The sequence below is a fragment of the Ischnura elegans genome, chromosome 12, assembly GCF_921293095.1.
Source record: "Ischnura elegans chromosome 12, ioIscEleg1.1, whole genome shotgun sequence".
Classification (NCBI taxonomy): domain Eukaryota; kingdom Metazoa; phylum Arthropoda; class Insecta; order Odonata; family Coenagrionidae; genus Ischnura; species Ischnura elegans.
In genome coordinates, this window is record NC_060257.1 from 90,959,167 (window position 1) to 90,976,113 (window position 16,947).

The following is a 16,947-nucleotide window of genomic DNA, read 5'->3' on the forward strand; positions in this document are numbered from 1 at the left end:
CTTGCATCAATGTTGACATCTTTTCCAAAATTTTTATGTAGGATTTTATCTGGAGACAATATATCTCAGATGGAATGGTAAAAAATGGAAAAATACATATGATTCCTATTTAGATTTTGGAAGATTTTGTTTGATTTAACATCATTGTGGTAGTTAAAATGATACTTCCTGGAAGGCCTTACACATATAATTTGTGTGTTACATTTATCAATTTATCTTTCATTTTTTTCCTTGTTTATTCCCTAAAACATTGTCACTACATGTTATTTTGGGCTATAGACGTATTTATGTATTATTTATAGCCATTAGTGGCAAAAGGCATCTCACTTCTTTTTTGGCAGGTTTAGTTCTGTTCATGGTCAAGGAATGGATGATGAGACCTCAATATGTGTCATCACACCTTCACTTCATATATCTCCAACCCCTATGAGAGCATTCTATTATTGTACATTTTAGGCGCAATCACTTTGCCTGAATGCTATTGAAGGATTCTTTGAATTTGCTTTTCTCGAGAATTAGGGAGGGCTTCTTGTTCCTTGATTATCATACGCACAACTTATCACCTCTAAGATTTTTCGGTAAACTTCATGTCTGAGGGGGATCCCCTGACCATTCCCTTTTGTCAACCACTGTTACTTCATTTGGAGTCCATCAAAAATATAATTATAGGTACCCATTTGTGGCGGAGGCTTTTGGAGGAAAATGCTTATTCTTTATTGAAGGAAAAACCTTATAGGATCATTCTTATGAGAAGGAATTGGTGTTATGGCTATAGCCAACATTTGTTTTATATACCTTAAAAGCAGAAAAAAATAAATAACTCAAGAATATGAGAATATGGGTTGTTAATTTTAAGATGTCAATTATATCTAATTCCTTTTTGCAATAAAACACTAGACATCAGAATATTATTCATTCTATCTTTTAGGCGATCAAAGGCGAGGAAAGTTGAAGACGATAACTGCTGTCTCTGTGGAATGGCAGCCCTCAAAGTCATTTCCAAAACACCAGACGAAGACATTCTATATGCCTCATTCCAAAATGGCTATTACCAGGTATGGAGTCTATGAGACTTAATTACTTTTTACTATTTAAAATTCCATGTGGCATCAAATATGATAAATAATTACTGAAAACTGATCATGGCATAATTAATTTGAGATATTTAAATACTATTCCATTTCATTTTCAAGATTTCTAAAAACAAATTTTCTTATTCCAGGCCCCCTTTGTGGTTCTTCTTGACCATGAAACTAAATCTGTGGTGATAGCTATCCGTGGCTCAATCACAGTGCGAGACATATTTACTGACTTCTGCGCTGCTTCGACTGACTTCTGCTGCCCTGAACTACCTCCTGGAAGTGCTGTGCGTATACATATGTCTCTTATTTAAACATAGACTAGCTAAATCACACTTAAGTTCATATTTATTGATGTGGTGTCCTGTTTACGTATATCTTTCACATATTTTTGTTTTTCCATTGTTTATGTCATAAAAAATGTTATCTTTTCAAATTAATGTATATCATTTCTTCCACACCCTTCATAATCCTTCCATTTAAAGTCATTAGGGCATTTTCTTTGTATTTCTTCCTGTCCACTTGCCCTTCAACAACTGTCTTTATCTGGCCATCATGCCTCATGATGTGGCAGATTAAGTTTCCCCCTCTTCATCTTGTTGTTTTTAGAAGACTTCTCTTTCATTCCACTCTTCTTAGCACTTCCTCATGATGTATTTACTTGGTCGATCCATATTATCTTCATCATTCTACTGATGCACCACCTTCCAAAACTTTCCACTCTTTTCTGCTGTCAATTTTTATGCTGTGCTCCTATGAAGAAACATGACCCATATGTAGCATCATATAAATTGTTTCTAGCACTTTTATGCTTGTATTATCAGATGTTAGAAGTCTTTCAAATATGCCTCGTAACCTGACCGTTCTGCTGACTGTTTCTCTCCTGCTTCTTCCAGTACATACTGGTTACTTGGCATTGTAGAAAGCAAAACTCTTTCATCTCCTAAAGCTTTTGTTTTCCTAGTTTAATGCTGTTCTTGGTGTTATCTCTTTTGCTGCATACATCTGAGAACTCTGAGTAGTCAATTGAGCGTTATTCTTCTCTTCTTCACCAGCTGAAATTCATAGGCACAAACATAATCACCTTGCTATAATATTTCAGGCTCACAAAGGCATGCTTCAAACAGCACGATATATCCAGAATAAAATAGAAGAGAGTGGTGCTTTGAAACAGGCTTTTGAATCACATCCTCACTACAATCTTGTGGTCACAGGTTAGTATTTTGTACATAGGTAGTGCTCTCATCTCTTGAATTCACTCAAATGGGAATTATTCATTGTATTTTTTCTTATAAATAACCTGTTTCAAAGTACATACAAATATTATTAATGGCATACAAATCCTTTAATATTGGAGCATTTAACAGTTAGCAATGACCACAAATACTATTCATGCCTGCAGTGTTGTAATCTTCCATGTTGGGATTTGAACCTGCGTCCCTCAGAATGGCAAGGAATGACTTTACCATCAAGCCTTAATCTTAATATGTAGACGACGTAATCATTGATTGAAATATTGATCCATGTGGTGATGATGAATCATATGAACTCATTCCTTAGAGTAGACTAAATCTAAGAACAATGCAGCATGAGGCTACTCAAGTACATTGTCGAACAATTGTAGTAATTTCTTGACCCAGTTCCTCCTTTAAGACCTTATTATTATATCCAAGCCGATCCCTTATCCTATGGCTTTTTGCTCTGCTACGGCCAACTTGTTAACATTGCCAGCTATTTCATCATTTCACATTATTATTAAGTGTGTCAAAAGATGCCAGGCTAGGCTAGTGCATCAAGGGGCAAACCTTGGTCAAATTTATCGTAATAAATCATGAAAATTTCAATCAGGAAAAATCTGTATGACATCTGGCATACGACTGCTCTGAATTAAATATGTACTGCATTAGCTGGATTATTAAATGCAGTGGCACAAAAGACATATTGTGATGTTTCAAGTTAGATTTAATGAAAAATACTGGAATCTGATGGAAAAGGATGAAAGAACTCATTTTTAAAATATCACTTGTTATATAGAAAAAAATTCTTGCCTAAAATATAGGGGAAAAAATCAGCATATCAGTGATCCCAGTAGAGCAGATGGAAGTTCAACAAACTGCTAAGCTAGGTGGCAATGATATATGTATCACATAACAATACGTTATTCAAGTTATTTGTAATTGTTTTAAAAGGAATTACAGTCATGGAATTACTGGACCCTTTTTCACTTTGCACTGGCTCAAGACAGAGTTATTACTGATTTTTTATATTAAGACAACATTATTCTCAGGGAAGCAGCTTGCTTTTGCAGAGCTATACCTTGGGCCCATGAGACCCTGAGTGGTTTTAGATCACATTTTTTTATAAAACAAATTTGTGTAATAGATGGGGAAATATGATACTTCTTTTCTGCAGCATTGACTCTAACTTATCGTATTAATTTCCATTAAAAAATAAAATAAATTGCCAGTAAGTTCGGTATTACGAATCACCTGCTGCCTTGCAGAAAGCTTGGAGATCATGTTGCTAGATTTTTAGTGGCTAAGTCAGTAAAGTCGTCCATAAGTCCTAAGCATCAAAGGACGGAATTCTTCGCAGTCTAATCATTTGATTTGAGCAGGATACTAATTTTTCGAATCTCTCATTAAACAGGTTTTTGTTATAAATTAGGGTTCTCCTGTAAATTTTGACTGCATGAATTATGTATGCAAGTCTTTACCTCTAACCAGTTTTAAATTACCTCACATACGGTAGACTTGGACAAAACTGCAATAGGTAGTTATTTTTTGGTTCATCAAGTACCTTACTCAGTTTTGAACCTGTCATTATGCTGGGTAATTGGGTACCAGGTCCTTTCCCAAGGAGCCTTAAGTCACTGCTAGAGCCCAGGTAATATCTGCATCAGTTAAGAAACTATGCCCCACTTTTATATGTGGTAAGTTTCATCTTTCATTTATAGTTGTTTCATTATGAATGTTTTCTCCATGAGAGTGTTTAAAATATGTTTGCAAACCTCCATTCAATTAAATGAGTCTACAAGATTGCTTGACACAGTGTATGAACATGCCTTACCAAAGGTAACAGTGGCTAATCAGTGGATCAGATCAGGGATGAATCGGATGTGAATTTTGTTACTCCTCTAAGGTTAAAATTTGGCAAATCAGAAAATTACAATATTAAGCATGGAAATAGTGGACCCTTTTTCATTAAGCATTATGTATTATTGAAGTGTTCTACTGATAATTAGGTATATGTTTCCATGGAGTACTCAAGAAGAAGTCAGGGAGCCTCCCCTTACATATTGCATTAGTGCACCAAAAATAAAACTTTTTTATTCTTTCCCGAATGCATTAATGGTTATCAGACAAGTATATTTCAAAAATGCAATGAATCATTTTGATTCAAATTCCATACCAAATTTGCTACTTTCCCTAATAAAAAAATAATAAAATGCTTTTTGGCCTTATAATAACCTTTACGATATACATACAATTTTAGCATTGCTGAAAACTTTCTTGGTTTTAACAGAAGTTTTCTCTGCAAAGCATTTTTACCTGAGGTTGCAAATTGCTCCTGGCTGGCCTTTGATCAAAAAGCATTTGAAGCCATTTGTTTTAAAATTAACTCTGTTTCGCATGTGAAAAGGATCCATTTTTAAGTCCCAGATCAAGGCAACCTTTTTCTGCTGAGATTTTGTCCGACCACGATTTGGCCTTAATTTTGAGAGTAACTTTAAAGTTTGCCTGGACATTAATTTGAAAGGTACTCACTGTAATCTTGGATAATATTCATGACCAATTACCAAGACCACATTCATATGTATTAGCTATGCATGCTAAGCTCACAAACTTGGTGTTCTTTCTTCCTTACATGTAAGATGTACATGATGTACATCTTCTGTTGACCAAATCAATAGCTTGTTGTCTTTGCTTTATTCAGGTCACAGTTTGGGAGGAGGAGTGTCTGTGCTTTTAGGTGTACTTCTGAGACCCTCATATCCAGATCTCCGTTGTTATTCTTTTTCCCCTCCTGGTAAGCTGAAATTTATTAATGAAGAGTGAAAACTTTGACTTATCAAGTATGAGCTCATTCAAGCTTCATTGATATCCGCATGGATCTTTAACTATAAACTGAAATGTGGGATATCCATGTTAATATTTTCTCTCCATCTTTAAAGGTATTTGTTATTTTTTTCAGCTGGCTTACTTTCGCGTGAGGCAGCTCGTTTCACTGAGAGATTTGTGCTGTCTGTAGGTCTTGGTCATGATCTGGTCATGCGTCTTGGCGTGGATACAATTGAAAATCTACGAACAAGATTGCTTGACACAGTGTATAAATGTGCCTTGCCAAAGGTAAGAATTGCTAATTAAGTTATCCTCTTAAAGTAGGTGTAAAATTTTGTACTTAAACTATTTGCAAGAAGAATAACGCTTTTCAATGCTACCATACATACATTTACTTTTACATACTACACTGCAAGCCACCTCAATGGGCTGAGGTGTTACCACACCAGCGGTGAACAAATTAAAAGTGCCTACTAAGTTCGATTTAGCATTTATTAAAGTCCTTTATTGTTTATGGAAGAATGAATTCCTTGATTTTTCATTCATCGAAATATCTCACATTATTTATCGCTTCTGTTGGACCTGGAAATATAGTGAGATCATAATGTGATGTTCTCCATGTAGCTCACAAATAAATCAATTCTTATTTGCTCAAGCAGTCCAAATGTAGCAAGTAGCTTCCGATTCTCTTGCAGCTCCTAGCCTAATTTATTTAAAATCTGTTTTAAGCTCTCTGTATGGCCGTAGCAGTTTTTGATAAATCACACTGTTTTCCTTACTTCTTATTACGTAATTTCAAACATTAAGTCTTTCTGTAATGGGTCCCATATGCTCGCAGCATATTCAAGGAGTGTCCAGACAACTGCGAAATAGCAACCCTCTTTTACTTTTTCATGCTAAAATGTTCCCACAATACTCTTTACAGATCTTAGCTTCTTCTGGCCTCTGCCATAAATATTTCTTACATATGTTCCCTACTTTAGGTTAGACGCTATTGTATCTCCTGCACATTTCACTTCATCTGTCATCTTCACATTAACATATTCCACCACATAAGCGTGGGTTGTTGGACAAGAAATGCATTGCTGTGCATTCACTCTTATTTAACTCTGGTTCCCACTTTTGACTCCATGCATGAACAGTGTTTAAATTCAATGACAGAATTTCCATTCAGAGTGATTAATAATATTGCAATAGATGCAGATGGTGTTGACTCAATGGGTTTACCATAATCTAATGCAGAATTGTAATATTTAATCGGGAATTTTTTCTCTCAATCCCAGGGGAGAATGATTTATTTCATTTAAATAAATACCTACATATTTTATTTGATGATATTGCAATACTGCAGCATTAAAACTGCTTCCTGTATCAATTTTATAACACTATCTCCATTTTTAGAAGGAACACCAACAGGGTAGAGCTTTCAGATATCTTTAATGTTGTTAAAGAAACCAAAATGTAATGTATATGTATTTGAATACATTGTCGAATAGGAATATATGTAATGTTCATTTTTATTCTTGTTAGATTTAATAACTCATTAATTGGCTTATAGTGGGTTTAAAAAATATAATATGACGTGTGAAACTTGATTTTTTATATTTGATCTTTTGTTTTATTATTTGTTCATCATGTTTGATGCAAGGCACAAATACTTCTGCATTTCAGTACCGCATAATCCTGAGTGGTTTTTTGTATACAATTACGGGTATCCCATCGAAAGCTCTCCAAGATTCTGTTTGGAAGATGGATCACGAAGCAGAAGACAAAATGGTGAAGAAAAAGTCAACCCTTGAGGCTATTCCAGGGAAACACATCCCGTTCCCATGTTTATATGGACCTCCAATATCTGCGGTAAGCTAGTTGTCTGAAATGTTAAGCATCATTTGGGAAAATAAGGGGTGATGTCAATGAAAACTATAAGCTTTTGATTATGTAAGGTATACATACTTTCATTATACCTAATTTATAGCTCTAATCAAGCATATACCTGTAGTGTGTTGAGATTACATTTTCAGGGGCTAGTGCTAGTTGGTGCTAAACAGGTACTTTAAAATAATCAAACCCTTGAATATTTTATATTTTAAATGCGGTTGAGATTGAAAAAAATAGGAAAGCATGATTAAGCTAGTAGGTGAATGGCAAATGTATTTTTACTGCAATAACTCCAAGCTTTGGGTGCCAAACAGCTGAAACACTGAAACTTTTCCTCGTTTTGTGTGACTCTGAGTGCCTCTATTACATCCCAATGACAGATAATAGATTTATCTTTGAGAGTTCTCGCAATAAGCACTTACCACTTCCTTTGAAAGCAAACCTAAATTCCAAATTTTGTATGGTGCATGAGTGTGGGTATTGACGGCAATTAATAATAATCTCTGTCTTATCAAAATTTCAATATCCCAAGCATGCCTATGTATGCAATCAGCCAATGGTCAATGTGTGAGATTATCAATAACCTAAAATACCACTTTTTTATCCAGTAACAGTTTCATACTACAGCAGACGTCATCAGACATCTATGGGTTCAAATTGTGTCTGCTGTTGAACGAAACAAGCAGTTAAAAAAAAACATATTTCAGTGAAATTTGTTCTAAGTTAATTCATAGCCTCCAAATCAAATTGCACAGTGCTGTGCCCAAAATTCTTCTGCTAGAATGTGAGTTTTTCTGGCAGCAAAACCAGAGAGTATTGAATTTTCAAAATGAAAAAAATTGCTTGATCAATGAGTCCCATTTTGCCTCGTACATATCCCTCAATTTGTTACTTATAGTGTTTAAACTGGTCACAAGCTACTGATCATGGTTGTACTGTTAGGAGCCAATTACTAACTCTTACTTTAAAATTTTGGGCATTATGAACTTTAGAAAAACCGAATTGCTATGTGAAAAATTGGAATAACATTGAAGAATACACGTTTCTTGTTTTGTGATGTGACATGACATTTGCAGAATCAGAGCAAAATTGAAATGGTGAATGGCTTTAAGGAAAGAGTGCCATGGGTAATATCTCACGTTCATCTAAACCAAAGCACAAGCCTTCATGATGTTTGGCCCTTGTGGTCCATCCAAGATGGTAATGATAGGTGAAAGGACTTTCAATAAGTCACAAAAGGTCAGCAGTTTGATTTTTGGCTTAGAATAATTATGTTCCAAGGAAATTTATTTGACTTTCACTGCAATGGTTAGTTTGGAATACGTACATCACATATGCTGTCAAAGTGAAGCTTACATGGTGGTATGAGGTTAGTATCTGATTATGGCGATTAGGAAGATGATTTTATTATCATCTTGGGTCATCCTCAAAGGCCTAACACGCAGCACCTTGAACCGCAGTATTAGTGGCAATTGGCAATCAAGGATCCTGGATGGAGTGTGTTGTGGCCTGCCAAGTGACAACCTGCAAACACAAACATCTGCCAAACGTTCCACTCATGTTATTGAAGAATTTTCCCCTCACCAATTTATACGAACTTTGTGACTGCTTATGCGACCAGTTTGAAATGCATTGCAAAAAATTAGGCTTTTATCCTTTCCACTTATTCGCTTCATGGGTCTCTGTTATTTCTTTTTGATTTCAGTGGCTGAGAATTAAAAACTGCGTACTATACATTAGTGATCAGTTGTCATGAACTTCTCCCCATTGTAAAATGTGTATTCTGCTGCTATAGAGGTATGTTAGTTAATTAATTTCCACTGTTTTCAATTCAGGAAGCGTCAGTTCTGGACCGAGATATAGGCAAGAGGAGGTTTTCCCAGCAGCGCCTCTATTCCCCAGGGCGAATCTTGCATCTCATGTACAGGAAGAGAAACCGGGATGAAAAGGGCCGAGGGAGGTAAGAAACGCATACTAGAAAAGTCATTTCTATTATTTAGTGTACTGCATAGGTAGAAGAATTTCAAGATAAGATAACCTTTATCATTTATGGGTTTGGTGATTTATTAATGACTCTATTTTGCCACTTTTGTATTTCCCCAGACTCAATACTTTTTTTTTAAAGTGTGAAGGATATATTTTTAGTCCTAAATGGTGATTTGAATGATGAAGGTAATTTTAAAAAAATTTAACGCTAGATGTTATGGCAGTGGCGGCTCATGAGCCAAATGCTGGGAGGGGCACACTCCACCGGAGGTCAAAATTTTCGAATATTTTGTGTATTTTAGTGAGTTTTCATGGCAATCTAGAGACCATTATGACTCACTAATATACAAAGCAATCACTAACACTAAAGCACTAACAATCACTATCTTGATTAACTCAACTACAACTATGACTATTTACATTAAAACAATTTACGCATAATAAGTCAACTGGTCACAAAAACAAGGTATTCTGCAACACTGCAACACCAATATTATACGGCCGCCAGCCGGAGCGGCGATATCAACTCGCTAAATACGTTGCTCTGCACATCTTCGGGCAGCATCCCAAGACTTCCATAAGGCACAAGCTTAGACGCATCATAGCACCAGCAGCCCCCACCACTACCACTCTTCATATAACTGCTTGGTGATGGATTGGGACGCTCTGGCCAGCGCCCTGGGGCTACAAATGCGAACTTCTCGCACTATTTTTGCGTGTTTTTCCTTCATTTTCAATGCATGTGATCGAAAAAAAAAACACTTTGATTAATTTCATGTATAATTATAATTTAATGGGTATTTATTTATTTTTTCCTTTAACAAATCCTTTTAAATCTTTGGGAGGTGCGGCACCCAAGAGTCCTTATGGGCAAGCCGCCACTGTGTAATGGTATTATGTATCTAACTATTTCTCATCGAGGGGAGGATTAGTATTATGAATGAATTGATGGAGAGAGTTTCTATTGAGCTTGGGTACTGGGCAAGGGCCTACCCACAATGATACACTGGTTCTTCTAAGATAATACAAATTAAGCTGCATATGTATGTATATTGTGCCCCGACAGAGGTTGGATTGGTGCTGACCATTCATATCTCAATTGTGATGCTTGTTTGCAAGCATGAGCAGATTAAACAAAGCACAATGAGGCATATAGCCAGAATTTTACTTTGGGGGGGGTGGTGCTTGGGTGGTATGAGGGTTGCCTATGTCAGTAACAGGATGTTGACTGAAGATGTGGACCAATAAGGCAGTGACAGATTAATCTTACAGCTGGCAAGTCACAAGCGCCGCTTACTGGGACAATATTCATTTTTTGATGCAATGAGAGAAATCCCTTGGAAATTCTAAGGACTCATTGAATTACCATTGTAAGTTCTGCATTTGTGGTGGGCGAAATTTGCGACACGGCTACCTCAGTTTGGTCGGATGAGATTAAAATAAGTGGTTGTGTCTGATGTACTGTTATAGTTTGTGTGATTTCTGGGATGCAAAACCAACGTTTTGAGAATGACCCATTGAAATTATTGCACGGGCAGTTTGGGTCTGACCAAGAGTTGCATTTTGCCTGGCTCTCCGATGCGCTTGTGAACTTTACGGCCACAATCTGACACATCTTGGCAGCTTAACTGCGAATATTGCGAATTGCATTCCTATTACCAAGGAAAAGGAAAATCATTGATGAAAAATTCAAATTAAGTAAGTTGATATAGATGCAATTTTGTTGCTTGATGTTGATAGTACTTTTTTTGCCTCATAGTTTGCCGGGGCCATCGTAGTAGCCAGGATGTGTGTGGGAGGGTGGGGGGGGGGCATTAGGGATTAGAGGTGGATCTTGCTTTGTGCTCTCTGGGACGTTTCTTGTAACAGAAACTAGTTACTTTTTGAAACTGTAACTGATTGCAATTTTTGAAAAGTAGCTGCAGCTGAGCACAGTTACTTTTCCATTACTATATCCATTTATGGTATTAATCTGCTTTTTTGTGTATAATTAAGTGGGTTGGAATCCAAGGGGTAAAAGTGATTTTTTTCTCAACAGAGTTAGGTAGAAGTTAATTGTTAGAATAAATACACAAACATTGGTTTCCAAGGGATACAAGTGAGTCTGTTATGTGCTCATATCTAGTGGAAAATCAAATGGACTAATAAGTATTTAATTGATCTCGTTTGTTTTCTATTCCTAATTTCTGTTCCTAACTCTGTATAGAAATGAGAAATCACTTATACCCCTTGGCTTCCAACGCACTCAATTTAGATAAAAAAATGTGTTTTGGATCCGTATTCTGAGTATGGGATTGTGCGGCACAAGGAGTTTAGATTGAAATATGTATCCCTATTCAACTGGAAATACTTCACGTCAGTCGCATATACGTGCACATTGAAGCATCCGAAGAATGAACAGTATAGAATGGAAGTGCTCTGAAATTAAAAGAGAAATTCTTTCCGCATCCTCTTATTCGTCTTCTCCCTTTCTCCCTTCTCTTCCAACTGGATTTACGTCCTCTGCAAGTCAGATTATTTCCGAGTCTTCCGATGAATTTTATTTTTAGCGTTTTAATCCTCACTCAGAATATGTTATTGAAAAATTGGTGGATAACTACTGCCTGAGGAAGGACCAAAATATTTGCTGAAAAAGAATTTAAGGACGCGACGTCCATCGCTGAATTGAATTTTTCTTTCTTTTTCCTGACCAAAAAAATCAAAGCTAGCTCGAAGGACGCATCCTCCTACCCTTCAATTGTAAAATAATCTTGAATGGGGGAATGTCTGTCCATATTGCTTGACCTAAAAACGATGTATTTATAGTTTGCCGAGAGATTTTGATGTGCAGGCTTTTGTTAAACGGAATTCGGTTGAAAAGACACGTGGAAAAAATCCGTGCCCTCCAAAAGCATCATATGCAACATACCTACCCTTATGATGTGATCTTGTTTTAGAGATGGCGACCGTATTTCCCGGGAATTTATCATTGAATGGAGTAAGGCCGGAGGGCAAGCAAAAAGCAGGCACCTTTCTTTCCAGCGTTTCGCTTCGTTTTAATTGAAGCAAGCTTCGGTACACGTGTGCACGTCTGTCATTCACATTCAGCGATGCATATGTCACATCATTCATCGTTCCGGCGGAAGTGTCATACTTTTTATTCAGAAAGGTGCACTCGTTGAAATTATTTATATCTATAAAATTATAACGCAAACATCTGCACGACTTGCACGCATAGATGTGCAGAACTCATCATTCCGTTCGAATTACGTGCACTGAAAAATTATTTATTTGTTTATTGTAATTGTTGTCATCTATATCGCCATGGATAAAATCGCGCGATATATTTTATGAGACGCTCTCTTGTGTGTCAAATGTTTTCGCATATGAGGCGATCGTACGCGTGTTACGCAAAAAAATATTATACTCTCGATTTGTTCGTTAAACGGAAACTCCGTGAATCCGTTGTGAATTTAAAGTTTTACATCGTGCATGTCCAATATTTTCCATGTGAGCAAATGAAAGAGAAAGAAAAAATTGGCGGAAAGGTCACGTCTCCGATCTCCAAGTTCATAAATCGTAGCTTTTTCTCGTGAACCTTGCCTTTGGCGCACGAACAAATTGTAAAAAAAGATGCGTTTGAATATCTCGGGAGTGGGTAATCAAAAATCCAAAATCTTTCTCTAAAATTCCAGGTCATATAATGCAAAAAGTTTTTTTTACCAACGTTTCGGTTTATTTTAAAACCTTCCTCAGGGCTATGAATGAAAAAATGAGAGTACAATAAAATACAAGAATATACAATATTGATGCAAAATAAAGGTTAAAAAACAGTTTTTTTACAATAATATAATTTACAATAATAGAAGTTAATGCACAAAAATTTTGACATACCATAGTTTTGCACTCATTTGTTCATTGGTGGTTGGCTATTGCCTAACTTAGGTACCATTAATTTCGATTAATTAAATTAAAATAAAATTTTCTGAGGTTTTCAGTGTCTGTTTTTTTACTACAGCTGTTAATTGATTTATAAATGTAAACCATTTTGTTGAGTAGTCTTTTTCTCAAATTAACCTCATGATCTAAAATTTCGGCGTTGTTTAAGTTTGTTGTTAAAGTTTCATTTTTTTAAGTATAGGTACTTTTAGCTTTTAATCGGGGGATTTTAACAAGTAATCGCCTATTCTCAGTTTTTAGATGCAGTTTCTAATTTAATCATTTGAGGTCGATTTTTTTCGTATTGACCCATCCCTCGTGCGAACTCATATTGTTCCGCCAGTCACCGTGCAATTTTTTTTAGTAAGAATTTTTCGTTTTTCCCTTTCATTCCGTTACGTTGAAGATTGGTTGCATTCGCCGTGGTGAATGAAATATTTCCAAGACTGTCTTCCTCGTAATTTCTCTCGCGTGCAGCAGCCGACGTCTCTTCCACGAATAGACGCTTTCTCAGAGCAAGAAAATCACGCAGGGCCGAAATGAACTGCAATTCGCGCGGAAAATGGAATTGTCGCTTTTGAAAATGGAAAACGAAGTACCTTTCATGATTTTTTTACATGAAATGACACCTTGCTTGTGGTTGCTCGCTGTAATGTCATACCTATTGCGGCAGGAATGGAATCTTAGAATATTGAAATGGGAAAGTATTATCTGGTGTATATTTGAAAAAATTTCTCTGCGAAAAAAATTAGAAATGTTAAGTTTTATTCGTGTAGCTTTGTAGTAGAGCTGGGGATTGCGGTTAATTTTTAGGATTCTGCTCACGCGAGTTCATTGGAGACAGAGTTAATTTGATTTTTTAACATCGGTCATAATGAACGAAGTCATAGGAATCCACGACTCTTTCGATTGAGTTAAATGCGAATTAATGAAGCTTGTGAGGTTGATCCTAGTTATTATTTTATTTCGTTATAGATTAACGCCCAAGGAAATCAATTAACGTTAAAACATATAGCTAGTATGGCATACCATATAGATAGCTAGTATGAAATATTATAATTATAACAATAAAGTCGCATAAGAGCCAATTAAAAAACACACCAATCACAGGCTCATCATTGCCTATCATAGTTACCTATCTAATAGAACAGCAAATGCATTTTTATATCCACTCGCCAACTATGGAACAAAAAACACAACTCTTGAATCCTATAGTAAGCAAGCTGGTGAAATATAAAAATATCGTAAAGTCGGATAGGCTGGTTTTTAATCATTCTACCAGACCCTCAAAAAATTCAAATCTCACTCGAGTGGTAAGCAATGTGTAAATTAGCGCTGGAAACCTAGAAGGATTATTTTTTTCAATTTCCGTCATCTCGGCGATGGTGAAAAATCAGGGTTCTGTGCCCTTCGCAGTCCCTAGCTTATGAAAAGGCGCCAATGCCGATTTCAGGTTGAGGTAAGGGTTTACCCTGATTAAGCCCTTCTCCGTGTCCCGACCCTTTTCAGCGTTTCGTTCTTTGAGTGTACGAAGGCTTCCTTTTCGAGAGCGGCGGATCTTGGCGAAGGCTGAAGACCGTAATTAAAATGTAATTTTGGATCAATGATTTTGCCGACCGAAAATTCCGAGATTCCGAATACCACTCGACGTTGAAGCAGGTCATTGTTCGTCTCCATTCATAAAACTCCCTCCCTCTCGCCCATTGGTCGGTGCCAAACAATAGTTGCCCTTGGCTTTGAAGTTTTGTCCCTTCCTCAGCGTATGACATTTGCTCAAGTCCCCCTCTATAACACGGGTGGATAATCCACGGCGCGCGTCGATTGCACGAGGAGCAATAATTAAATTGGCATTTGCGTCTAAGAAGGACCTTCAAAGTTTACCATAAGGTATGAATAAATGAAAGTTTATTAATGCTTCCATAAGAGCAAATAGAAAATAAATCAATGCCTGCAAAGAAAAATTCTATTTGAAACAAAAAGTAAAAAAATACTCCAAAGCAACAATTACCCCATTTAAACGATGAGACCACGCAGAATAGTACAAGAGGAGAGAAAAATCAGAATAAAAACTTCAAATAACTTGATATAGTACAACATAAAAATATATATATAATTAACTGACATTAGCTCTCTCTTAGATAATAATTAAATAAGTTTTCTTTGAAAATGGATAGAGATGAGGACTATTTTATATACGAAGGCAGGTAATTCCAGAAATTATAACTAGATATGAGAAAATAATTAAAATAAATGTTTTTCCGAGGTATAGAACACAAGATGTGGAAAGGGTCAGTTCTAGTGGTTGTTGAATTAGAGGCTGATTTTCTGAATAAACTGGATGAAGGATATGCTGGGTATTCACTCTCAAAGAGGGTGATAAGAGATCATCATCACTGGTCAACAATCCTAGGATTGGTTTGACGCAGCTCTCCACAATTTGTCATGGCTTTGAATCTCTTCTCGCAGGCAATATTTACATAGGTCATCTCTTATCACTCGGAGAACTGAGTGATAAGAGATGACCCATGTAAATATTTCCTGCGAGAAGAGATTCAAAGCCATGACAAATTGTGGAGATATGATCATCTTTACGAAGGTCAAGGACAAATAGAGCGTAAGCATTTAAGATCCGTTGAAGTTTATTCTCTCATTCTGAAGTGCATGGTATTTGGATGAGGTGACCGACAGCTTGGATCATTTGTGCGATTCGAGAAATAAAACTGAGGTGGGAAGGGTGGAGAGAAAGTGGATCTGGTGGAGAGCGAGAGAGAGCTGCATGATCGCTGCAAACGATCTGAGTACTGAGCTTCAAGGGTCATCCTCCACTCAGCTCTACTTCTACACCTTCATACTACTCTGCAAGTCTCCTTGATAGGCGTATGGCAGGAGACTTTAAGGCACCATTCACTTGCCTGTATGAAAATATTCATACTTAGGGTGCTTCCTTCAGGTTTCAGCATGCATGTGGTTTTTGAACCTTATCCTTTTGACACAAATTAAAATCATTCAACCATTGTATCCTTTTCATCAAGAGCATTAGATTTTCCATAATGTTCTAAATTTAGCATGCTCAATGATATAGTACCTTAATCAAACCATTCCACCTTGGTCTCATCTTATATTTTCTAGTTACGCGAGTAGCTTGTGTTCTCCGCAACACGAAAGGCCGTCTCTTATTTTCTTCTTCAGTAATTACCCTCCATTTTTGCTGTATTCTCATTCCTTTCACATTAAAGTAATGTCATCAAAGTAATTATTTATTCCACATAAGGACTCCCTTCTCTCCCCATCTTATTTATCTTGTTAAAACTCAAACAGCTCTTGAAGTAAAATTTCAGAATTAATTTTTTGGCTCGAAATTTTGATTGCGCTGAAGAAAACATAAGGTTTTTCCCTTATTACTGAGTTTGTTAATGCGCCTTCTTGAGAAATCGCACAAAGGGAATCTTTTGTGTTCGGATTTGGACCCCAGTCAACGAACCGAAATAAACATAGAAGAGGTCTCTTCGTTTTCGCTTCTGAATGGCGTCGTTCGCATTGTTGAATCATCCTCCGTTGGATTTCAATGGACTTGATTCGTCTCCTACAGACTTGGAGCGTCCGACAGACAAAGGAGTGTGTGTTAAGAGGTTAATGAGGTCATAAGAGGACCCTCAGCGGCGATTATCAAATTAATCTACGCTATAGAAATGTTCCTCGGAATATCCTTTATCATCCATGCGGTCTGTACTGCGTTTACCATTCAAATTTTTAAAAATTTTCCATCGGTTAAACTAGTTTACATGAAGTATTTTGAAGATTATTCCGGCCTGTATCCCCTTTATACTTCAATTTACAATAAGGCCTACTCCCTCTCATTTCATCTATAAAATCCTTTTCTCTTCCTTCCTCTCCCTCGTTTACCCAACATTCTACCCTCTGACACTGTTTTCAACTTCACCTCCTTGCTTAGTACTCGCTCCATCCATACCCTCTGTCTCCTCCGTGTCTCATCTATATAAGCTGCCTCTCCTCACCCACCATGT

At 36.6% G+C, this 16,947-nt stretch overlaps 1 protein-coding gene across 1 annotated transcript in view; it reads left to right on the forward strand.

Annotated features, from left to right (window-relative positions):
- LOC124168747 (diacylglycerol lipase-beta-like) overlaps nt 1-16,947 on the forward strand; it is a 208,885-nt gene that overhangs the window by 161,162 nt on the left and 30,776 nt on the right. Inside the window, exons 7-13 of the mRNA XM_046547014.1 lie at nt 929-1,055; nt 1,223-1,366; nt 2,182-2,293; nt 5,016-5,108; nt 5,274-5,428; nt 6,812-6,997; nt 8,854-8,978. Coding sequence (XP_046402970.1) covers nt 929-1,055; nt 1,223-1,366; nt 2,182-2,293; nt 5,016-5,108; nt 5,274-5,428; nt 6,812-6,997; nt 8,854-8,978 — 942 coding nt within the window. The remainder of the gene's footprint in view (nt 1-928; nt 1,056-1,222; nt 1,367-2,181; nt 2,294-5,015; nt 5,109-5,273; nt 5,429-6,811; nt 6,998-8,853; nt 8,979-16,947) is intronic.